Source organism: Chenopodium album, chromosome 27, assembly GCF_948465745.1.
Source record: "Chenopodium album chromosome 27, dcCheAlbu1.1, whole genome shotgun sequence".
Taxonomy (NCBI): domain Eukaryota; kingdom Viridiplantae; phylum Streptophyta; class Magnoliopsida; order Caryophyllales; family Amaranthaceae; genus Chenopodium; species Chenopodium album.
In genome coordinates, this window is record NC_137860.1 from 35,797,971 (window position 1) to 35,821,036 (window position 23,066).

The 23,066-nt window shown below is 36.8% G+C and overlaps 4 protein-coding genes across 4 annotated transcripts; 3 read left to right on the plus strand and 1 right to left on the minus strand.

Moving 5' to 3' along the window:
* The first annotated feature begins 1,205 nt into the window (after nt 1-1,205).
* Nucleotides 1,206-6,655, plus strand: LOC145620762 (uncharacterized). The gene is made up of 10 exons (XM_081675466.1): nt 1,206-1,350; nt 1,769-2,007; nt 2,729-2,837; nt 3,029-3,389; nt 4,015-4,084; nt 4,231-4,298; nt 4,451-4,566; nt 4,658-4,764; nt 5,947-6,086; nt 6,313-6,655. Exons 1-10 carry the CDS (start codon nt 1,270-1,272, stop codon nt 6,546-6,548), a joined length of 1,527 nt encoding a protein of 508 aa, XP_081531592.1. The 5' UTR covers nt 1,206-1,269; the 3' UTR covers nt 6,549-6,655.
* Nucleotides 6,656-7,554: 899 nt separating this feature from the next.
* LOC145620826 (uncharacterized) lies at nt 7,555-10,915 on the plus strand. Its single transcript, XM_081675542.1, has 4 exons — nt 7,555-8,808; nt 9,649-9,728; nt 9,822-10,086; nt 10,187-10,915. Exons 1-4 carry the CDS (start codon nt 8,061-8,063, stop codon nt 10,450-10,452), a joined length of 1,359 nt encoding a protein of 452 aa, XP_081531668.1. The 5' UTR covers nt 7,555-8,060; the 3' UTR covers nt 10,453-10,915.
* Nucleotides 10,916-11,736: 821 nt separating this feature from the next.
* LOC145620575 (heat shock 70 kDa protein, mitochondrial) lies at nt 11,737-15,629 on the plus strand. The gene is made up of 6 exons (XM_081675269.1): nt 11,737-11,936; nt 12,718-12,794; nt 12,879-12,957; nt 13,058-13,624; nt 13,701-14,321; nt 14,786-15,629. The coding sequence occupies exons 1-6, from the start codon at nt 11,871-11,873 to the stop codon at nt 15,413-15,415; spliced, it is 2,040 nt and encodes a 679-aa protein (XP_081531395.1). The 5' UTR covers nt 11,737-11,870; the 3' UTR covers nt 15,416-15,629.
* Nucleotides 15,630-17,249: 1,620 nt separating this feature from the next.
* On the minus strand, nt 17,250-22,544 carry LOC145620385 (uncharacterized). Its single transcript, XM_081675058.1, has 2 exons — nt 22,305-22,544; nt 17,250-20,278 (listed from the first exon to the last, which is right to left on the minus strand). The coding sequence occupies exon 2, from the start codon at nt 20,247-20,249 to the stop codon at nt 17,589-17,591; it is 2,661 nt and encodes an 886-aa protein (XP_081531184.1). The 5' UTR covers nt 20,250-20,278; nt 22,305-22,544; the 3' UTR covers nt 17,250-17,588.
* Nucleotides 22,545-23,066: the final 522 nt, after the last annotated feature.

A 23,066-nucleotide genomic window follows, 5' to 3' on the forward strand; every position in this document is an offset into this window, starting at 1 on the left:
TTGGCTATAAGATCTCAGGGGGCCTTTACGTTGCCGGATAATGGTCATATATGGATCCACACAATATTATATGATCCCGGGATTCATCCCGTAGTGTTATGTGAAATTCCAACAGTAGCTCCCGACACCTCCAAATCGCTCCGATTTCGTGTATTATAGTAGAGTTGTCGATTCGGGTATTCAACTCGAATTGGGTTGGGTCAAATCATGTCTCGGGTTAAATTAGGATTTGGTTATGTCGGGTCAATCTAGCCTCATATTAGGTTCAAGTTCGGGTCGGGTCAATTTCAGTTGAGTTTATTCTGGGTCGTTCACTTTTTCGGATATATGTCGGGTTCAATCAGCCAAATTCCGATCGGATTCAATTTCAGGTTCGGATTGTGTGTGAGTCAAGTTTGATTGGGTTAATAAATGGTACATTCGGGTTGAGTTAGTGTTGAGTTGGGTTTTAGTTCAAGTTCAATACAAATAAATATCGATGTGCTCAAGTTGAACCTATATTATTACGCCTTCCATAATTTGATCGGCTTTATCAAGATTTTATTAAACCTATATATGAGTAATAGATAACAAAAGGTATACAAGCAAAACCGGATTGTGGGTTTACAGATTTGTACCAGTATATAAGTTGAACAAAAGGCAATAAGGCATATAAATTTTATTAAACCTTCCATGACTCGGGTACATGTTCTAATTGGGTTGGGTACTAGTTCGGGTACAGATTGTTGTTGGATCGGATTAAATCGGTTGACAATTACTCTCAGGTCGGGAGCAGATTTGGGTTCAGGTCAAAAAGTATTGGATCAAATCAGGTCGGGTTACAGGTCACTAGTTTCACCCTATTGTCCGAGTGCAGGTTGGGTTCTTATCATTGCCGGTTCAGGTCGAGTTCTCAAGTCGGGTCAGTTTTTGACAGCTCTAGTATTTAGTGTAAAGAAACCACAACTTTACAATCAATATGGTAAGATGACAGAATGAGGCGTGATAGTTGAAAGTTGAAACACAAAAGATGTTTAATATTTGCGATCAAATCCGCTGCTTGATTCGCCTAAAGCATAATGTAAAGACAAGACCACCCATTATCTCTTTTGGGCCTATGGGTTTAGAGAAAATCCAAGCTCATATCACTCGGGTTCTCTTAGTGGGTATCCAAAATTAAACCAGAAATAGTCATGCGTACGTCACGTGCTTTCATGAAGCCGCCATTTTCAGAGAAAGAACAGAGGAAATACCTCTTCCCTATTTTCTCTCTCCTCATTTCTCCCTTCAATGGATTTCCAAGCAAATTATGAAATTGATCGAACTGCAGATTATATCCACTCTCATAATTTCACTAGGGTTGCACTTCAGGTTCATCTTTTCATCTTTTTTCCAATTTAATTTTGTTCTTCTTAATTTTTGCTTGTTCAAATTTCAGCTCAATTAAGTAAAAAATTCACTGCCCCCCACCCCCATTTTCTGTTCTTATCATGCTTTTATCCCAATTAATAATCTTAGTTATATGAAGATTCAAGTATGGATTTTTGGGTATTTTTAGTAGAATTGCCCTAGTGTTTCTTAAACTTAATTGGGTTTCATGAATTGAATTAAGATACCCATTTTTAGTTTTATGTAAATTTTCACTAATGTTTATGTATAATGATTTTTTAGTTGAGGAGGGGTGATTTGAAGACTAGGGTTTATTTGGGTTTTGTTTGAATTGAATTTATTCTTATTATAAAAGCAAAATTATTTGTGAACTTATTTGTGGATGGATATGAACTACCAGTTTCCTGATGAATTGTTGAAAGATTCGATCAGAGTTGTGAGAGAGCTCCGAGAAAAGCTTCGAGCACTTCGAAAATGTGATGATGATGATAGAGGTGGAACCCTTGTTGAGGGAAAGAGGGATGTGGGTTTGTATGTTATGGCTGATACAGCTTATGGTAGCTGTTGTGTTGATGAGGTTGGGGCGGCTCACATCAATGCCGAATGTGTTGTACATTATGGACATACTTGTTTGAGCCCGTAAGTGATTATTTATAGCTTTGGTATTGTTGTGCTTGTGTTTTTGTGAACATATGGAAAATTGAATTGAATCCTTAGTCTATGGTTGTGAAAGCAAGGGTATAGCTAAATTGCATTGAATTGTTGTGTGCATACTCATGTGTGCTTCAATGGTATGTCGTAGGTCTTTGGCCGTTACATACTTATTAATAGTTAGTGTGCTTTTTTTTTTTATTACTGATATTAACCTTCTATAGTCTGAACTATAACTTATCCTCTAATGTACTCTTTCAGTGTCTAATTTACATTACTATTAGACTCCATTGTCTTAATAAAGGAATTTGCACGAGTATTTGAATATAGCCAGGGCATGCATGGTTTGGTGTTAACTGTTGTAGTAAATGGGAAAGTAAGGAGGGATGGTGTAGGAAATTGATAGATTTGTTATTAATATCTTAGGGAATGGAAACTCTTTTCAAATTGGCCTATAATTGTACTAGTATAGTACTTCGAATGTGAGTGTATAAATCATGTTTCATCTATTCATAGCATGTTTAAGATGCAACTGTAGAGTATTCAAGTAATGCAACTGTAGAGTATTCAAGTAATTGGTGCTGTTTCTTTTTCAAGTATGTTGTCATGCTTCTACATATTGCCATTTCCTGTGTTTATCTGGCAAAGTTTTCATGCATATAGATTGCCTCTTGTTTCAATTTAGCTTTTGGGTGCTGGCTTACTGCAGGACATCAACCCTTCCAGCATTTTTTGTATTTGGAAAGTCATCTATAAATGTTTCTGACTGTGCACAGAAGATCTGCACTTTTGCTTCAAGTTGCAACAAGCCTGTTCTGGTACGAGAATAAACTCTTTGGATAATGTTCATGATATCAATTGTGTTTCTTTTTTTTTTTTTTTTCTTTCGCTATAATTCTTTATTTATTCATTCTTTACTTAACATGCAAAATATTGTTTCGTTTGTGTCACCTTTACATACCTCTCAAATTTGAATATTAGTCTATTGTCTCCGCTTATGTTTGCTTAGGTTCTCTTAGGACTGGAATATACACATGCAATACATGATCTGAAGGGGGCATTGGAAGATGAAGCATTAAAATTGTCAACGTCTTCATCCAAGCTAGATATTAATTGTGCTAGTGTTCTGTCATCGACTGTTGCTCCACCCACAGGGCAGATGACATCTAATGGACAAGCAGAAGTGGTTGATAACCTTTCTAGTTGCCCTGAAGCTGGTGATGCTGAAGTTCATACATCTTACAGCATCAGTGGTCTCACATGGAATATACCACATGGTCAACAAATTGAGGATTACTTGGTTTTTTGGATTGGACCTGATAATTCAGCATTTGCAAATGTAGTGCTGACTCTTAATGCATGTGAAATTGGTATGGTTCTTTTATGAAACACGTGTTGATGTTATCGCCTCCAATTACGTTTCTCTGAGACTTGCTTTTGATGTTGTACCCTTGGTTGGCTTGCAATCTTTCTGTGTAGATCTCTGCTGGAACAATTTTCCTCATATAGAAAAAGGAATAGGACCCAGTTGACTGAGCGGTTAGTGGAGAGGGGTGGGGAATTTTAAGCAAAACAAATACAACTCACTACTAGGTAACTTTTTGTTATGTAAGATGTTTAGGTATTTTATAATCCGCTTAGCATAGCATATATACTTACAGTAGATTGTTACCTTTTTTCTAAAGCTGGCGGTTGTTGATATAATTTAATGTAAATGAAGAAACTCTGAACACCCCATATTCTCAATGAACCATGTATAAGAAATAAGTTTATGGTTATTATAATGCAAATGGATATTCATTGGCAAATTACTTCTCCTCATACCGGTGTGATGCATTTGTAGGAACTTTCAACAATTCATTTGATGTTTTAGAGTAGCTTATTCCCATTGTGAAATTGAAAATGTACAGGTTTCAATGACGAGAACTAAAAAAATTGCTAAAATTTTGATTTTGTGGCTTTCATGTAATATAAAAGTATCTGTTTTTGTTTCAGTGAGATATGATCCTGCAAAGAAGTCCCTAATAACAGATGTATCCCAAATAACAAGGATTCTACAACGTAGGTAATATATAAGTTAACTTTTCATCTTGTTAATGTTGAACATGTTGTTCTCTGTCCTATAAGTCATTCCTTTCCCTAGATGCACAAGTTAGGTGATTCAAGGATTTCTGTGCAGTTTGACGGTCTGAACTTATAATGTGCTTTCAGATACTACTTGGTGGAGAAGGCAAAGGATGCTAGTATTGTTGTAATTTTGGTTGGAACCCTCGGTGTAGGTACACTTCTTTCATTGACTGGCGATACGACTTGAATTTTCTTAGCTATCAAGCTATCAATTGGCAATGTTTCATTTTACCTAAGTTCTCTGGATTGTATACAACTTTCTCTGAATGCTGTTGAAGTGTTGATGCTCTTATTCTTGGTGCAGCCGGCTATCTTCACATGATTCATCAAATGAAAGATTTGGTCACAAAAGCAGGGAAGAAGGCCTATACGATTGTTGTAGGTAGGCCAAACCCAGCAAAGCTTGCAAACTTCCCCGAGGTAGATGATTACACACATATTTAAGTATTTATTTTGTGTTATCTGATTTCTGATTATTAGACTTGTAATAACTTCCCTTTTTGGTCTGCAGTGTGATGTTTTTGTTTATGTTTCTTGCGCACAAACTGCACTTTTGGATAGCAAAGAGTTCCTAGCGCCAATCATCACTCCGTTTGAGGCGATGCTTGCTTTTAAAAGGTGCTGCATTTTGAAGATAATTTATTTATGTTAAGATAGTTCATGACTGTGCTCAGCTTTTCTACAGATTTGTGCATTTTTACGCATATGTACATTTTATACATGTTGCAGTTTTTATTTATTCAGGAGGGGGGAGGGGGGTTGTTATGTACATTCTTTTCAGGAGGGGGGGGGGGGGGGGAGGGGGGTTGTTATTTACATTCTTACACATATGTACATTTTATACACGTTTCTTGTGCGGAAGAGAGGGGGGGGGGGGGGGGGGAGTGGATATCATGTAATCACTATGTTTGCCTTTACAATTTGATCTGCAGACTTGTGCATATGCATATGGATTATTATTCCTTTCATTTTTATTTTAACAAGCAGTTGGGCTAAATACCATCTAGGGGATTGGTAATTTTGGTATCCCTTTAGTTTCACATTCAATATGACATGATCTTGATGTATTTGTCTGATTGAATTGTATTTTTGACAATCTTACCCAGACATTGCTGATTCTAACAGTACCTTGTTGACCACTTGACCTATCCTCACATGCGGTTAATCATTAAGGGATTTTTGTCAGATCTACGATCTTGCATTTGGTTGACTTTCTTGTTCCGCCCTTGTACATGTAACATACAGAATCAGTTAATTTTTTCCATGGCAATGATCTGAATATTAGTCTTTCTTTATCAATTCTCGAAATGAGTATAGGATGGACAGTAAGTGGCTTAGTAAGTACTTCTAGATTCGACCAAACAAATTTTCCTGTCTCAAGTTAACTTGTACAGAGTATATATTATCTTTTTTTTTTTTTTTTTTTTTTGATAATGAAAGTATATATTATCTTAGGGGTCGTTTGGTTGACAAGGGAAATAACTTCCCATAGGAATTGACAAATTATGGGAATTAACTTCCCACATTAGAAATCCCATGAATTGTTGAAAGTTGTTTGTTATTCATGGAGGAATTTGCAAATCATGGGAATTTCAAGTTACCAAGGGGGTACTTGGTAATTTAATTCCCATGTTTTGTGGGAATTGGAAATTCCCATGAATTTGAAACTCCCACATTTTTTATGTTTTTTGGTCAACCAAACAAAACCTCAATATCCAAATTCCCATGAATTTCTATTTCCCCCATTTCTTTTGTGCAACCAAACGACCCCTAATATGTGCTGTGTGTGTTATTCTTCAGAGGTAGCCAGTGGACCGGGGCATACACGATGGAGTTCAGGGATTTGATGAATATGCCATCATGCCGAGTTGAAGTTGGCACGGATGAACCACGATTTTCATTCATTTTAGGTAGATATGTTGAGGATGTTGATCATGAAGGTAAGTTACATAAATGTTGTCAGCTAGTATGTCAAAATTTGCTTTTGTAGACAAATGTAACTCAAAATAGTTGATTATTGGTACTTAATATTGAAACATTATTCCTATGCTTGTGAAACATCTTTGTTACTTACAGAACTTGAGCGAGCATTTGGTTAAAGCCTGAACCTTTCTTGATGTATTTTTTTTAAAATAAGAAAAATTGATTATTTTGGTTTTTTCACAGAGATTGCTGATGACAGTGAAGGCCTTGCCTTGGCAGTATCAACACAAAAGGCCCTCCAGCTTCGGGACAAAGATGTCAATACCCTTGCCAACATTGATCCAAAATCTGGGGCAGAATTTTTGGCAATGCGATCATACCAAGGCCTGGATATACACCATGATGGCTCAATGCCGAAGCCTATTGTGATTGGTAGAACAGGGAGAGCAGCAGGTTATGAAACTGAGAAGAGCCAGTGAACAAATATCACTTCAGACATGTATAAGTAGACTGATTTTTGATATACTGACTGGAAGTATTGTTCACTTTTGATTTTACATTGAGTAACCCAGTGACTTTGTAGCCATTATACCGAGTAAAGTATAAAATCAACCCCCTAACGCGTGGACATAGTAGCAAAAAGACCCCTTTTAATTTCAAAAGTGGCAAAAAAAAAAAGCCCTCTGCTGGCTCGATTTCACTTTTCTTGTAGCATCATTAGGGATTAGGGAAAAATCACTATTTTACGCCATGTTTACTTAAAACCGTCCACACTTTGAAATAATCACTCTACCATCACTCACTCTCTAACACTACCCCTCTTACCACCACTGTCACACCACTGCGATTAGTACCACCACTGTCACACCACTAAGACCGCTCCTGCCTCCATTATCCCACCTCCACCTTCTGTTACAACTAGAGATTGCTTTATCAATAATCTAACAACAATATACTCATATATTTTTTATAACAATTTTTATACTAAGATACCATAATATAAAATCACGGAATTCCCTCTTTCAAAAAAAAAAAAAATAAAAAAATCACAGAATTCCCACAATAATTTTTTTTACTGTATAAAAAATTGGTTAATTATGGATGGAAAATCTTCTATTATGGCAAATTGGATAATGATACCCGATTCAACAATATTTAATTATATGTGTAACTACAAAATACAAACTCATACAAAGCAATATTTACAGATTATTTGTATATTTAAGGCAACTCTTGAATCTCAACTTTAGATATTTACCTACAATTTTTCAAAACTATTTACCTACTACTGAATTTTTTTTTATTTTTTTTTCTTTAAGGCTAAATCCAAAAAAAAGGTTACAGCATAATTCTTGTACCTTTTTTTTTTTCAAACGTAAATGATAAAATAATTTTTTATTATTAATTATTTTTATTCAAACCAAAAACTCAACAAAGTGGGAAATTTTTTAAATTGCAGTTATCTTGTTCGGCTGAGGTGGGTCCCAGAAGTTCCTAGGAGCTTAGGAATTCTGAAACTTCCCGGAAACCCAATTTCGGTAAGTTTGTTAGATGCCAATTTCTCATATTTATCACAATAATAATCTATTTTATTTTTTTGGTTGAACTTTTCTACAAATCCTCTAGAAAATAAAACCTCTTTAGGTTGACAAAATTATCCTGCTTTATTTTTTCTGTCAAAGGTTATACATTATAAATACTTCTATCAGGGTTTCTTAATTTGGAATCTTATTTCTTACTCAAATAAAACTAAATTTGTGAGTTTTAGAACAAATCTTAGAAGTTTAGTTCTGGGATTTGGTTGAATTTTTGTGGGTTTTGCAAATTTTTGATTTATATTTGGTGGGTTACTTCAAGATTTGATTTTTTTTAAGGGTGTAAATTATTAATTTAAGGATTCCAGATTTAAGTTCTTCAATCTTCAATTCTAGGGTTTATTGAATTGGATTAGGAAGAACTAAGTAATTTATAGCAAAAAAATTTGGGAAAATATGGAGCTAGCTCAAGAAGAGAGCAGTATTTTGGAAGATATTGATGTAGTAGAACCATCTGAAAGTACTCCTTTAAGAGAGAGAAATTTCCAGAAAACACATTTTCCAGGTTTTGTGAGAAGATGGGCTTACAAATTTGATGGTAATGGTAATTATCATAGTAAAGATTGGGATCTTAAACCAGGAGAAGGAAAAGAATTTTGTTGGTATCATATTGAACTTCCCAAAGCAAATCATAATATTTCAATTTCTGCAAAATACTTAATTGATGTTCTTTGTCCTCCTTTAAAGCTTCAAGACATTCTATCACTTGTTAGCAATGGATCATTCTGTGGTTATGTTGATGGGGCGCTCGTTTTTCGGGTCAACTCCCCTGGACCTGCTTCTAGTGATTATATTTGTAGGCTTGCTGCTAGGATTACTGAGAATTTTGTGATTACTGTTTCATTGGGGAGAGTTCCGAGGCTTGGGTTTTCGAAGATGGGGCAGTCTTTGTTGTCGGAGATCCCGGCTGTTGATACTCCTAGAGGTCGAAATGGGGAGCAAAGGGGAGGGGGGATTGTGATCAAGGAGCATGTGCTTGAGTTTCTGTTGACAATGAATCATTCTGAGGAGGCTGATAATCTAGTCCCTCACTCTGTCTCGAATCTTGTTATTCATGTTATTGATACATTTGTGGATCATCTGCAAGTTATTGTGACCAAACTTGAGAGCGATTTGGATTCAGTTGAACTAGACTTGGATCGAGGTTGGTATTTCAGGTCAAAATCGTTTCTTGTTCTATCATTTCTTTCATGCAGGAAAACTAGAATATATATATAGATTTGCATTTTCACTGAAATTCATCATGCCTTATTATGCTACTTCAAGTTATTCTTTTGCATCTGTTACTGCAAGCCTTTATTCATGCTTGACCTTATAAATAGTCATGTGATGTTTATCATGGGACAGTAATGATGATAATGCCCTATTTCGATAATTTCAGATCGATTGTACATTAGTTTGTTCTTCTCATGGGATATATTTTTCAGAACACCATAGCATCACTTGAAGGTTTAGGGCTACTTTCTTGTGGCTTACCTTCATCGGCTTTTCAGCAAGTTGATTGCTTCTGGGAAAACATCATGATGAATAAGCATATTGCATTTGTATACTACTAGTATATCACTGTCCTGCTGTTAGGCTGCATTGTGCTACTGTGTGCTTTCTTGGTGAAATTGATATTCGCTCACAGGATTTGCAAAATGGTCTTACCAGTTGACTAATTTAGCGCTTCTAGAATTTCAATCCTGGATTTGTAGTTTAAAATCTTCTGTACTGCCGTATAGATTCTACACCTGCATTTTAGATCATCTTAGTGTCAAGTCATGCTTGTTAGAAATGTGTTGGGGGTGGTTATCGTGACAGAGCCATATTATCAGCTCTTATCTATAATTTCCAGTGTCGGGATCAAGGGTAATCCCATTTTGTAGAGTTTAATTTTGTAAATTTAGCTCATTATTTCCATATTAAGCCTTTGTTGATAAGTTAGTGATCATTTTCATTACTTTTGAAGATATTGAGCCTGATCAAGTTAATGGTTTTGCAGTTGGTTTTGCTTTGAAGAAGCAAATGTTAGATGACAGAAGATTTCCGAAAATGCAACTTAATCTACAGAGGCTACTCCAGGTAATAAGCGATTTCCTTCTCCAATGAAGCACAATTGACCATTGCACAAGTCTTTTCCAGGATTAATCTTGTGATGTGCATTGTTGAGTGCAGGTTATTGCACATGGAGAACAAATATTTCCGCGTGTCAAGGAAAAATGCTCTTCAAAAGATTGGTTTGCCCAAGAAGACATCATCTCTCTTGAAGAGTTGATTGGAAGACTGAGAAGGTTAAAAGAGAATGTCGGTTTTATAGCAAACCGAGTAACTGCAATCCAAGCTAGTCTAGATAGTTGGCAGGCTGAACAAATAAACAGGAAATTATACTACCTCTCATTCCTATCAATCATATTCCTTCCTTTATCAGTCATCACTGGAGGTAAACGCTTTTATCTATATATAATTCAATCGTTCATTCGTTCTTGATTATTGGCATACATGATTTTTGGCAGCTCTGAAATTTTATTGTTTGCTTGCAGTTTTTGGAATGAATGTGGGAGGAGTTCCATGGACAATGCAGAGGAATCCTGATATCAAAGATGGTTTCCGAAATGTAATGTTGATTTGCGCAGTTACACTCGTGGTAGTGCTCCTTTGCTTCTCTTTTGCATCCCTTTATACCTGTATCAATGCTTGGTGGAACCGGAAGAATTTCAAAAGAAGCTGGTCTTTGAACCGAAAGTCATTTCTTAAGCGCAGCCCTGAAGGGGGACACCAAGAGAAAGGAGGATACCAACGGGTATGAAATGATTAGTAATCTCAATCTGAGATGACTAGCAGACTCCATCTCGAGAATAGAAAAGAAAATGTCCTTTCAGTCGCGTATTCTTTGCCTATCTGCATTGCCATGATCTGGAAGACATCTTATGTGATCTTGTAGGGATCAGGCCAAATTTCAACACCCAAACTTACAATGATCTCTATGTTACTTGGTCTCGGGTATTGGCTGTTACGTGTCCAAACGTTGGACTCGGTAGTTTGATGAATATTTTCCACGTTGGTCCAAATTGAAGTGTTAGTGTCTTTTGGACTAAACCCATGTTGGAAACACGGGTAGTGAGTTCGTATAACATAGCTGATACCTGATAGTCTGATACTGTTAGCTTAGAACTAATGCTGAAATTCTACATTACGTTTTACTGGTCATTAACACTTTGTATAGATTCTTTTATTTCATTTTTATATCAAGATGATTGGAAATTTTTCAATGAGTGATTCTGTATTGCACTATTGCCCTGTAACTTCTTCAATGTTGAACAATATTGATTTCAGGATTCTGATATGCGTTGTTTTAGCTAGTAAATAACTAAATATCTCCAATTATGAATATTGACTTCAGGCTTCAGCTTATATAAACTTTTTTTAATTTTCTTTCATGATTTGTTTCCATCATTTTCAAAGGGTGTAAAATGTTGCTTATACTTGGTGGGACTGTCGAATGACATCTATTATACAATCGGTTGTACTTTAATGCTCACAAGGTACAAGCACATACAAAGTACAATTGGTAGAAAAATGTCCTCTTAACACCCTCAAGGCCTCAAGTATTGGACAAAATTCCCTTATCAACCTAGTTTAGTTCCTTACTCCCGTATATTACATTCGTTCTAGAATAACTAAGAGCTTTCTAACCTCGTTACACTTGTTAATGCACTAATTTTACCGTACTCCCTTATATATACTCCCTTTATTTCATAATAATCACAACACTTACGATACACATGTCAATATATAACTTTTGAGTCTTTTGATTACTCTGTATCTATATACAGATATACAGACATACAGTACATTAGTTTTTCAATTTTTTTTTTTTTTTTTTTTTTGGAAAAATCAGTTTTTCAAATTTTAGTCAACAATAAATTTGAAGATTTAACATGAAAAAAAATTAGTTTTTTATACGTAGAGAGAAAAAAAAAAAGCGGTGTAGAGGTGGCCATGTCATGTAACTTGGAAAAGAAGATAATACAAATCTAGAAAGTTCGATTCGACCCTCTTTCATTTCCTCCACCCCTTAAACCCTAAACCCCTAACCTCATTTTATAAGACAACAACATTTTTAAGAGGAGAGAGAAAAACCCTCGAATTCACCCTAAAACCCACCATTTCCACCGTCTTCTTCCTTCAGATCTACTCCTTCCTTTTTCTCCTCTGAAATCTACCATGGCTACCGTCCTCCGCCGCTGTCTCCGCCCTCAACAGTTCCGCTCTCTTCCCGCCTTCAAATCGGTACTTTTTTTTTTTTCTCATTTTAATTTCCATTTTTCAAGTTTTTTTTTGTATTTCTTACTGAGCTAGGGTTTTTGTTTGATTTGATTTTGTGGATCTTATTTGTGGATTGATTGTTTTATTTACTGATCTGGAGTTGTTTATTTGACTTTACTATAGGATGCTTCACATTTGATTTTGATTTTAGGTTTTGTTGAATTAAGGATTTATATAAATCTGTAGGATGCTTCAATTTTGATTTTGAATTTAGGAACTTCGTGATGTAATGTAATTAATATGATGATAGATGATGAATTTGTAGTTTGTATCTTCAGCATATTTTGAAAAGTATTATAATGCTGATTTTATGCTTTTTAAATACTTGTTGAGGTTCCACTGCTCTAATTTAATTGAAATTTGTTCTTGAGATTACCATATTTATACCTTTGATTTGATATTGCATTTTGATTGTTGTTGGGCTAAAAATTTGTCCATTTCTAGTCTGAGGCTTGTTGTTGGAATACTGATTTATCTTTTGAAATTACAGTTGAGGGCTGCTGTATGTATAATGTTGCAATTTACTGGGATAATTTTAATTTGTGTGGTGATTTAAATATATTGTCCATGAAATTGGTGTGGTAATGGGTTCAATTAGTTGTTTTTTCCTATTTTGCAACTTTGATCTCGGGTTTCGTGCTCCGTGCTCATTTCCAGTTTAGTTCTCCAGCTATTGTTTTCATTTTTTTTTATCTTCTGATGATGAAAAGTAATTTTTTTTTTTTTTGGTGTTTTGTCTGTACAGTTGGCTGGAAATGCCAGTCCATCATTGTCTAGTCCATTTATGGCCCAAAGATTGTCGAACTTGGTGAGACCTTTCAGGTATACACTTGTTACCTTCTATTTCTCTCCATTGTGAAATGTGGTAGTGTATCTTGTTCCTTACCTATGTCTTTTCTTATCCAGTGCAAGACCTGCTGGGAATGATGTGATTGGTATTGACTTGGGTACCACAAACTCTTGTGTTTCCGTCATGGAGGGAAAGGTAGTTAATACTTCACCGATCAAGTGTTTTTATTCTCTCTTAATCACAAACATTTCATGATTTTGGGATGACATTTTTGTTTTGTTAATTTTGTGCGTAGAATGCCAAAGTGATTGAAAACGCTGAGGGTGCTCGAACTACACCTTCAGTTGTAGCATTCAACCCTAAAGGTGAACTGCTTGTGGGAACTCCAGCCAAGCGTCAAGCAGTAACCAACCCTACCAACACAATCTTTGGGACTAAGCGTTTGATTGGAAGGCATTTCGATGATCCTCAGACACAAAAGGAGATGAAAATGGTTCCCTACAAGATTGTGAGGGCTCCAAATGGAGATGCTTGGGTTGAAGCAAACGGCCAACAATATTCTCCCAGCCAAATTGGAGCCTTTGTCTTGACCAAGATGAAGGAAACTGCAGAGGCTTATCTTGGAAAATCAGTTTCAAAGGCTGTGGTTACTGTCCCTGCTTATTTTAACGATGCTCAGAGACAAGCAACCAAAGATGCTGGGAGAATTGCAGGACTAGATGTTCAAAGAATTATTAATGAACCTACTGCTGCTGCTCTTTCTTATGGAATGACAAATAAGGAGGGTCTTATTGCAGTTTTTGATCTTGGTGGTGGAACCTTTGATGTCTCTATTCTTGAGATATCCAATGGTGTTTTTGAGGTAATTTCTTGTTCTTTTGTTGTGAGTTTGTCATTGCTGTGCTTTTCATCAATACTAATATGTGGCTCTCAATCAGGTTAAAGCTACAAATGGTGACACATTTTTGGGAGGAGAGGACTTTGACAACACTTTGTTGGAGTTCTTGGTGGCTGAATTCAAGAAAACCGAAGGCATTGATTTGAGTAATGACCGTCTTGCCTTACAAAGGCTTCGGGAAGCTGCTGAGAAGGCTAAAATTGAGCTCTCTTCAACATCTCAAACAGACATTAGCCTCCCCTTTATTAGTGCAGATTCTTCAGGTGCTAAGCACTTGAACATCACTCTCACAAGGTCAAAATTCGAGTCTCTTGTAGGGAATTTGATTGAAAGGACCCGCTCCCCCTGTAAAAATTGTTTGAAGGATGCTGGTGTCTCCCTTAATGAAGTCGATGAGGTTCTCCTTGTGGGTGGTATGACTCGTGTGCCCAAGGTGCAAGAGATAGTCCAGGAGATCTTTGGCAAGTCTCCAAGTAAGGGAGTTAACCCTGATGAAGCTGTTGCTATGGGTGCTGCCATCCAGGGTGGCATATTGAGGGGTGATGTCAAGGAATTGCTTCTTTTGGATGTTACTCCCCTCTCTCTTGGTATTGAAACACTGGGTGGTGTTTTCACCAGATTGATCAACAGAAATACAACCATCCCCACAAAGAAGAGCCAGGTAAGCAATATGCATTATTACAATTTTTTGGTTTATCTATCCTATGAAAATAGGATTAGCTTTATATGTGTTCTGACTTCAGTTCTTTCTTTGAGATGGGCTCCTCTATTGACTACATAGTTAGCTTGAAATGCTATTGATATGTTCTTTAAGATTTTTTATTTGGATAGAATACTTGAGTTTTTTAAAATTGCTTTTTTTTTTTTTCTTCTGTGGATTAATTGTGACTTATGTAGACACTTGTGCCAGTTAAAGTTAACCAGACTATCGAATTAGCCCCTCTCTTAATAACATGCTTGTAATCTGATATTTTGATATATAACTTCAAGTGTCGTCTTAGTTCACTTAGTATAAGTTACTGCAATGTAGACCCTTGTTGCTGGTTACCTCTCCCTTTGTCTTGTGTTTTTTGGTTGTCTGCTTGCCTCTTATGCATCTTTATTGTTCTGTTTTTGCAATTTCAGGTGTTCTCAACTGCAGCTGACAACCAAACTCAAGTGGGAATTAAGGTTCTACAAGGTGAACGTGAGATGGCCACTGACAACAAGATGCTCGGTGAGTTTGAACTCCAGGGTATTCCACCTGCTCCACGAGGCCTTCCTCAAATTGAGGTGACCTTTGATATTGATGCCAATGGCATTGTCACTGTGTCTGCTAAAGACAAGGCTACGAACAAAGAGCAACAAATTACCATTAAGTCCTCCGGTGGGCTTTCAGAGGATGAGATTGAGAAGATGGTAAAGGAGGCTGAAGTACATGCCCAAAAAGATCAAGAGAGGAAGTCTCTTATCGATGCCAGAAATACAGCAGACACAACCATCTACAGCATTGAGAAGAGTTTAGGTGAATACAGGGAGAAGATCCCAAGCGAAGTTGCAAAGGAAATTGAAGATGCTGTATCCGACTTGAGAAGTGCCATGGAGAAGGACAACATTGAGGAGATCAAAGCCAAAACCGATGCTGCTAACAAGGCTGTTTCAAAGATTGGAGAACACATGTCGGGCGGTTCAGGTGGCGCTTCAGGTGGTGCCTCAGGTGGTAGTTCAACATCAGAGCAGACCCCTGAAGCCGAGTATGAAGAAGCAAAGAAGTAGACGGGTCTGACGATTTTGAAATTTTATTGCACATTGTCCAATCTTAAACATTAGTTCATAGCTATAACTAGATAAATTTCTCAAATTTTGTTTTGGCTGTTGGGGTTCTCGTGGTTTCCCATTCAACATCCCAAAGATGCTATTTAGTGTATCAAGGCTGTGGAATTGACAAAAAAAAACTAGGTATATTTGGTGAGAAAATAATTTTTGTTTCCTTCTTCCTCGTTTATTTTGTTTGAAATTCGGCTGTGACTTTCACATTTGCACTTGTATCTGATTCAAAGAGTAATAAATTTCCTGAATGCTGAAATAGAAGGAACTTGAAAACAATGCTTATTTTTTGTGAAATATAAGGCTATAGCCAATTAGTCATATTGGTATGTGCTCGTTTCCTCTAATTTTTTCACTCTCAAGTTGTAATATTAGCTAGTCTATCAGTGTTAGTACTGTAAATTTGGTGATATTCAGCCAAAATTCCTCCTCAAATTAGTTAGATTAAGATCTGATTGATTTTCCGTTAAATATTGCTTTGTACTATGCTTCATTTTTAGTTTTCCATGGTTTTGACAGGTGCTCATCCCTCTCTTTTATTGGTAAATAATATCATTAATAAATAGTAATATGTTTAAATTTTTCTGACTAACAAAATTTGTACAATATGAAAGAAGTCAAAGGCGTATCAATTCAGGATTAGCAGCATTGTCTGATTAACAGATAGGCATGTCTTCCTCCAAAACTCAGTGTTGTTGGGTTTGTCCCTTGGCTTGGGAGTTGTAGCGCAGAGGGTTTGTGGATTACTGGTGGGCGTGGTGGTACAATATGTAAGGTCTTGCCGTCTTGGTAAAATGGATATGAAATTGTATGTAGAATCCGTTCAGAACTTTAAATGGAGTTTAGTTAGATTTCAGGCCACTGATCTTTTAGCAAAATACAACCCATGATAACCTGTTGGAGTGCAAGACTGAATACTGATGCCTGCGGTTTGACAGCATACCTATCTGAATAGTTCAGGTTGTTTGCTGTATATCTAACTTAACTCAAGTTGTCTTTGCTCTTCTCGCCAAGGTGGTAACATCTTATTCTAGGATACATTTGGACTGGAATAGACGAGTATTTCTCTGTGACTATCTACTAGAATCGTATAAAAACGTTGATTCTTGGAGAATAGTTTCACATATACCATGACTTTCCATAGTACGTACACTGAAACTTTCAACCCCATATTATGAGTAATCAATCTATTAAGCAGTTCAAAGGTGACCTCCTAAGTTTAGCTTCCTGCATAAATATGGTGATATGGTACACATATCTGACAGAGCTTAAATGTTAAATCCAAACTCTTATCTACTGCAAAGTATGATTAGGATGAAAAAAGAACGCGTGAAGCCAGTGATGGCGAAGCCACTAAAACAGTTGCTTTTTGGGCTTAGCTAATACGAAGTAATTATTACTCCGTAACAATTAACAACAGTAAAGAAAAGCAACAAATTGAAAATTTTTCATCGCCAGAATAGCCTCTTACAGCCGGAGCCTGGCTAAATTTTACCCAGCTAAAAAAAACCCAATCCCCAACCGAAAAAAATTTAAAATTTAGTTTTGAACACCATTTTTCAACCAGAACCCAAAATACCAGAGTATCACCCAAAAGTACCCCCAAAAAAACAAGACCTGTAAGGGCTGTAACGAAGCTGAATTGGCCCCGGCTTAAATCTGATCCTACCCAATTATTTGTTGATTGTGACAAAATTGTCAGCAATCAAAAGAAATGCAGAATAAAACATTGAGGCTTGCCACAAATAGAACATGGCATACCAATCAACAGAAACACATAATATAGGTTCAGAAATTTACTACTCATAACCCTGCAATAAGTTCCCAACAATAATTCACTACCACTGCCCTGTGCCAAAACACACACAGCATCCAAAAATATAAGTTAATGCTTTGTTTCGAGTGCACCACCAACGCAAAATAAAAGGGAACTGAGGCACAAGAGGAGCAACTGGGACACCTTGATCTAGGGGGGAGGGGAGAGACTTCTTAATGAACGATCAACAATGACCAACCTAATTACCTAATGACCAAATTGGGAAGGATAACACTTAGCAAGAGTAGCAAAGTTTTTCAGACAGGCTTCACTGGAGCACCTACATATGTTACAATTACTGATCAACTAAGACGCAGATGGGCCAGGATTGGAGCTTACTTTCTTCAAAAGTCCCTGAATCTCAGTCTCTAAATGCGCTTTCAAATCAGAGGAGAGAGAATTCCCAGATTTTTCCAGCATGGACGTCATCATCTCAAGATTCTTCCTTATCTGTTCAATGGAGGGTGCCTCCCCAGCAGGGGTACCAGGAGTCGTTGCAACAGCAGGGGTATTGTTCCCATTAACAGGTTGCTTTGGTGGAGTCATACTGTTGTTTGCACTGTTCAAACAAGATGCTGGTGCTGGTGGAACAGATGACTGCAGACCCACATTTGGCAAACATACCTCCAATGAAATAGGTTTCGCGTTGGTTCCATTAGCGCTCAAAAGGGTATTAGTCATTAAATCATCAGCATAAGTCCCATCCTTCCGCCTCCTCCGCCTCTTCTTTTTCTCAGGATTCCCGTCAGGCTTAGCATTAGCAGGACTTACCCCTTTTTTCCTCCCCCTCTTTTTGGGACCAGGCACACCCTCAGGAGCAGAACGATTATTCAAATCTGGAATGCCAGCTGCTTCCTTGCCCTCAATGGTAAAAGGCTTCGTCTGTGTAGGCTCTTGAGAGAGCTCAAGAGACGATGGTATTGTCTGTATAGTCTCCTGAGAGAAGTCCAGAGTAAATGCAGTGGTCTGTTTAGGCACCTCAGGGACTTGGGCAGTCGTGTCTTCCTTTCTCATCTGTTGAGGCTTCATAATCACTGTTGAAGCAACCCCTGCTGGATAATTTTCTACAGTAAATGAGGATGTTTCAGCAGCATTTACATTAACGTCATAGAGGCCAGTAGGAAGCACACTAGTAGATCCCATAGCTACATCTCGCTTTCGCTTTTTTGGTCCAGGTTTACTTTTATTTGAATTTCCTACCTGAGGATTCTGAGTCTTAATGGCCAAACCAGGAGTAGATTCTGCTGCTTTTTCCTCTTTCTTTCTCCTTTTTTGTCGAGGTTTACTTTGGTTTGAGCTTCCTACCTGAGTCTTATCAGCCAAACCAGCAGCAGCCTGGCCACTTGTGCTCTTCCCATTCACTTCACAATCAGAGTCACCTTGATATACCGAAGCCCGAAATCCAGAAAAGAATATCTCAGTAGGATCAAAATCTTTATTATCATACGCATACAGACAGTCTAAAGCCGCCAAATGCAGTTCTGAGAGTAAACTAGCTGATGGTGCACTTATATCCTGTACATTACCAACAAGAGATTTTCTTGAGCTTTTTCTCCCTCTCTTTTTGCTTCCACTCTTTGCAACTGGAGGGGACGTCATCTGCTTGTCAGATATACTGGCATTTCCCTCACCATCTTCAGGAGCACCAGACCTTCCAGTTTCAGACTCTTTCAAACCAGACAAACCTTTTGATCCCTTGTTCAGGTTCACATAAGGAGGGGACAAATACTTGCTCTTCTTTCTCTCCCTCAACTCAGCGCTCTTTTTGGGTTCATTGTGCTCCCTACCATTTTCCATGATCAGAGGCATATCTTCACCAGTAGTTGGGCACTTTGAAAGGCAAGCACCATTATCATCTGTAGGAGAAATTATTTTAGAACTGTCAAAACCCTCTTGTCCACTGCTAACAACATTGTTACCTATTTCAGATGCATCATTGTCACCATCCATAGGGTACCCTTTGGAAGCGTCAACACTCTCAGCTCCACTGGTAAAAACATTGTTTTGAATTTCAGACGCATCATTCACATCTTCCGTGAGGGGAAACACTTTAGAAGCATCACTCTTATCTTCCACGGGGGGAATAACAACATTGTTTTGAATTTCAGATGCATCATTCACATCTTCCGTGATGGGAATCACTTTAGAAGCATCACACTTATCTTTTATGGCGGGAACAACAACATTGTTTTGAATTTCAGACGCATCATTCACATCTTCCATGAGGGGAATCACTTTAGAAGCATCACTCTTATCTTCTATGGGGGGAACCACTTTAGAAGCATCACTCTTAGCTTCTATGGGGGGAACCACTTTAGAAGCATCAAAACCCTCAGCTTCACTGACAACAACATTATTTCTAGTTTCAGATGCAACATTCTCCTCTTCCATGGATAAAGTTACTTCAGAAGCATCAAATCCCTCAACTCCACTGCTTACAACATTGTTCTTAATATCAAACACATTATTCTCATGTTCCACGGGGGAAATCAATTTAGATACATCAAAAACACTAGCTTCATCCTTGACAACATGATTATCGACTCCAGCATCATCTCCTATTGAAGCACCTATTTCAATGGCTGGGGACTTGGTCAACCCAGCATCGCCATTATTTGTGAGGGAAAGCAGTTTAGAAGTATCAAGAGACTCAGCTTTCGTTGAAGAAACTATTTCAGTGGATGAGCACTTGGACAAGCCAAACCCAGCATCCTCAATTTTTGTAGGAGAAATCAGTTTAGATGTATCAAGACCCTCAGTTTCATCTCTAACAACACTGTTTTTAGTTTCAGAAACATCAATCTCGTCCCTTAAAGGAGATATCGTTTTAGAATTGTCAACAGCTCTAGCTTCATCCTCAACATCATACTTAATTTCAGAATCATCATTTGTCTTGTCTCCAGCTACTACAACCCCATTCAGCTCCGAGACATCACTCTGCTGGCTTCCCTCAACAGCCATGCTCATTGCCAGGTCAGAAGTTCCTCCACTCTGTTCTGCAAAACCGAAATGAAAGCAAGATATTCAGCATATAAGACATTAAAAAAATAATTAAATAATATAATTATCATGCTTAAAATTATATGGATCTTGTCAGCCAGACAATCAAACAAACATACATGTTAAAAAATAATTGAAATACTCTTGGCCTCCATCAAACCAAATGCCACTTTAGCTAGTTAGATGAAATTATGAAAATATATAAAGCTCCAAACTACACACTAGCCTTGTGATAGATAAGTGAGAATACAGATTTGTGGAGTACTGTAATGTGTTAAAGAAAAAAGAGGTAGGGAAAGGCAGCAATAAAGTTCACGTGACTAAAATGGAATTCTTTTCATGAAAAAATTTCCTACATTGTGTTTCTACAAATAATACACACTTTCATCATCACAAAGAATTAAAAGTAAACAAGAAAAGAAATTGTATGAACACTTTCTTTTGTTGCATGGCATAACCTTTGTTGCCATATTAGAGGATAATGTTCCCCCTTCCCCCTCTCCCTGCTCCAAACCCACCAACCACCCCCCCCCCCCCCAAGAGGAGCCCTTGAATTTTCTATTTGCATTTCGCTTTCACTGTTTCGTCTGCAGGCATAATTTTCTTAAATGGCAATTACTTAGCTAGTCATTCATTGCAAAGCACTAACTCTGTACTTCTCAAGCTTTGATGAACTACATTCGCAATAAACAACAATACAGATTAGAAAATACCTACAATTTATACCACATTAAGACCTCACACCCAATAACAACAGATCAACAAGTTACAAATAATTAAATAAAATTAAACATAACTAGTGATCAGAAGATATAGCATCTTATACACTGCACACAGCAATTACTGAATACTCCGTCATCAGATACCAGTTAACAGGTTACTAGGACTAGAGGCATCTACCGGTGACGATGATGATAAGTTGTGTAATTTGATGTCGCAATCCAACTCCTAACTGTTCTATAAGCAAGAAGAAGCTAGCTAAAGTATAAAGAAAAAAGACTGAAGAATAAATTTCAGAAAAAAAATTCAAGCTTGCTAAAGTATGGACAGTAAAGACTAAGACTGAATTTTTTTAAATGATGTAAGCTTGCTAAATAGAGTACAGACTCAAAATTGAATTTTTGGAAAGGGTACAAGCTCTAATTTTTATTACATTGATGAGTTTTTATCAGCTCTAAAAAGGTCATACTCCCGTAGACTGATCATAAACTTGCAAGTTATTACCTCACAGGCTCACACTCCAAAATTCTAAAGACTAAACCGGAAACGAAGTGAGGGGCGAGCCTCTTCACCGAGATATCTTGCCAAAAAACCGGTTTACATAACATTCAGGTGGACATAGACTGACCCACATTGCTCAATTGATTAATGCCTACACCAAGAGGTGAAATTGGAGTTATGCCTTTTTTTGTGTAATTACATGAAAGTCAAAAACTTTAAACCTTAAACATGTGAAATCAGCACCCTTTCTAGACAATTTCAACAACTAATCAAACAACTACCTCCATCCAAATCTGTTATTACATTACTAGTTCAAATTACACTACCAACGCTACTAAAAATCCCAGAGAGCAGGAGGTTTAAGGAAGTACAAATATTGAAGAGGAAAACAATGTCAAAAAATTAAATGCAAATTAATCTAAAAAATAAAGATGAATCCAGATAATAATGTTGTCAAATTAATACGAGTTTCTCAAACAAAACCCAACCCCCAAAAAATAATAGTACTGTGATTAAAAACCCTAAACACCAAACATAGCACAAAAAAAAATGAAAAAAAATAAAATAAATAACAAACCATGAATGAGAATTAAAGGGCACGACTTTACACAAGGGAAACCTCCATAAATCAAACGCAAAGACTACCCAGAAAAATAATTTAATGGATCCATTGATTAAAATAAAAATAAAATAAAAAAGCCCATTTACAAGAAATAATTCAAGCAACAAAAACCAGCATTTTTTGAGCACATTTGTAATATAATAAATAAATAAACCAAAAAAAGGGAAATTGAAACTTACCCAGGTGAGAAATTGATGGGATTTAAGCTGTTGTGCAGGAGAAATGACAGAAACTCATAACGTTTTAGGAAGAAAAGAGGTTGAAATTCAATTTGATAAATTTAAAAAAAGAAAATAAAGGGAGAGAGAATAATAAATATTTAGTGTACTATTTTGCTAAAAAAAAAAAGGGTTTATGAAATTTGGGTGGGATTGCTAATTTGCTACTGGTATTGTATTCAAGTTCATATAAAACTGGGTTTAGGTTTAATTTTAATTTATTGATTAAAAGCTAAATTTGTATAGTATTGGATAGTGACACAAGAATAGTGATGACACATGGTTGAGTTTCTTTGGTTGTGGACAAATGTCTTTACTCTCTTGTGGGGGATCAAACTATTTCAAGGTACTATTTCTCTCCCTGTCACCTAACTCCTTCATACCATTTCCATCTATTCATTTTTATGCTCCGTTTTTTTTTTTCTTATAGAGCCCTAGGGGTCGTCACCCTAACACTCGATGAAATAATTGATTAGCGATTAAGCGGGTTTTGTACTTCTCTTTCGGATTGTACAAATTCTTGTTAAGCTTCTTTTACACGGTTTGATTTTGAAACGGTGTCAATGTAGATATGGATTTGGGTTTAATGGTCATATCTGGAGAATAATCTATCCGAAACAGATTTATGCTAATTTTGATATTTATTGCTTTCTTTTATCATAAAGTTGGACTTTTTCCCCTATGTACACACACTCCTTTATTATTCACACATTATGAAGAACA

Excerpts from the sequence above, each read along its gene's own strand:
- LOC145620762 (XM_081675466.1), top strand. The coding sequence starts at position 1,270 with ATGGATTTCCAAGCAAATTATGAAATTGATCGAACTGCAGATTATATC. Across the intron at positions 4,085-4,230 it reads ACAAGGATTCTACAACGTAG|ATACTACTTGGTGGAGAAGG; the intron begins GTAATATATAAG and ends ATGTGCTTTCAG. Across the intron at positions 6,087-6,312 it reads TGAGGATGTTGATCATGAAG|AGATTGCTGATGACAGTGAA; the intron begins GTAAGTTACATA and ends GTTTTTTCACAG.
- LOC145620575 (XM_081675269.1), top strand. The coding sequence starts at position 11,871 with ATGGCTACCGTCCTCCGCCGCTGTCTCCGCCCTCAACAGTTCCGCTCT. Across the intron at positions 11,937-12,717 it reads CTCTTCCCGCCTTCAAATCG|TTGGCTGGAAATGCCAGTCC; the intron begins GTACTTTTTTTT and ends TTGTCTGTACAG. Across the intron at positions 12,958-13,057 it reads TTTCCGTCATGGAGGGAAAG|AATGCCAAAGTGATTGAAAA; the intron begins GTAGTTAATACT and ends TTTTGTGCGTAG.
- LOC145620826 (XM_081675542.1), top strand. The coding sequence starts at position 8,061 with ATGGAGCTAGCTCAAGAAGAGAGCAGTATTTTGGAAGATATTGATGTA. Across the intron at positions 8,809-9,648 it reads TGAACTAGACTTGGATCGAG|TTGGTTTTGCTTTGAAGAAG; the intron begins GTTGGTATTTCA and ends ATGGTTTTGCAG. Across the intron at positions 10,087-10,186 it reads TTTATCAGTCATCACTGGAG|TTTTTGGAATGAATGTGGGA; the intron begins GTAAACGCTTTT and ends GTTTGCTTGCAG.
- LOC145620385 (XM_081675058.1), bottom strand. The coding sequence starts at position 20,249 with ATGAGCATGGCTGTTGAGGGAAGCCAGCAGAGTGATGTCTCGGAGCTG.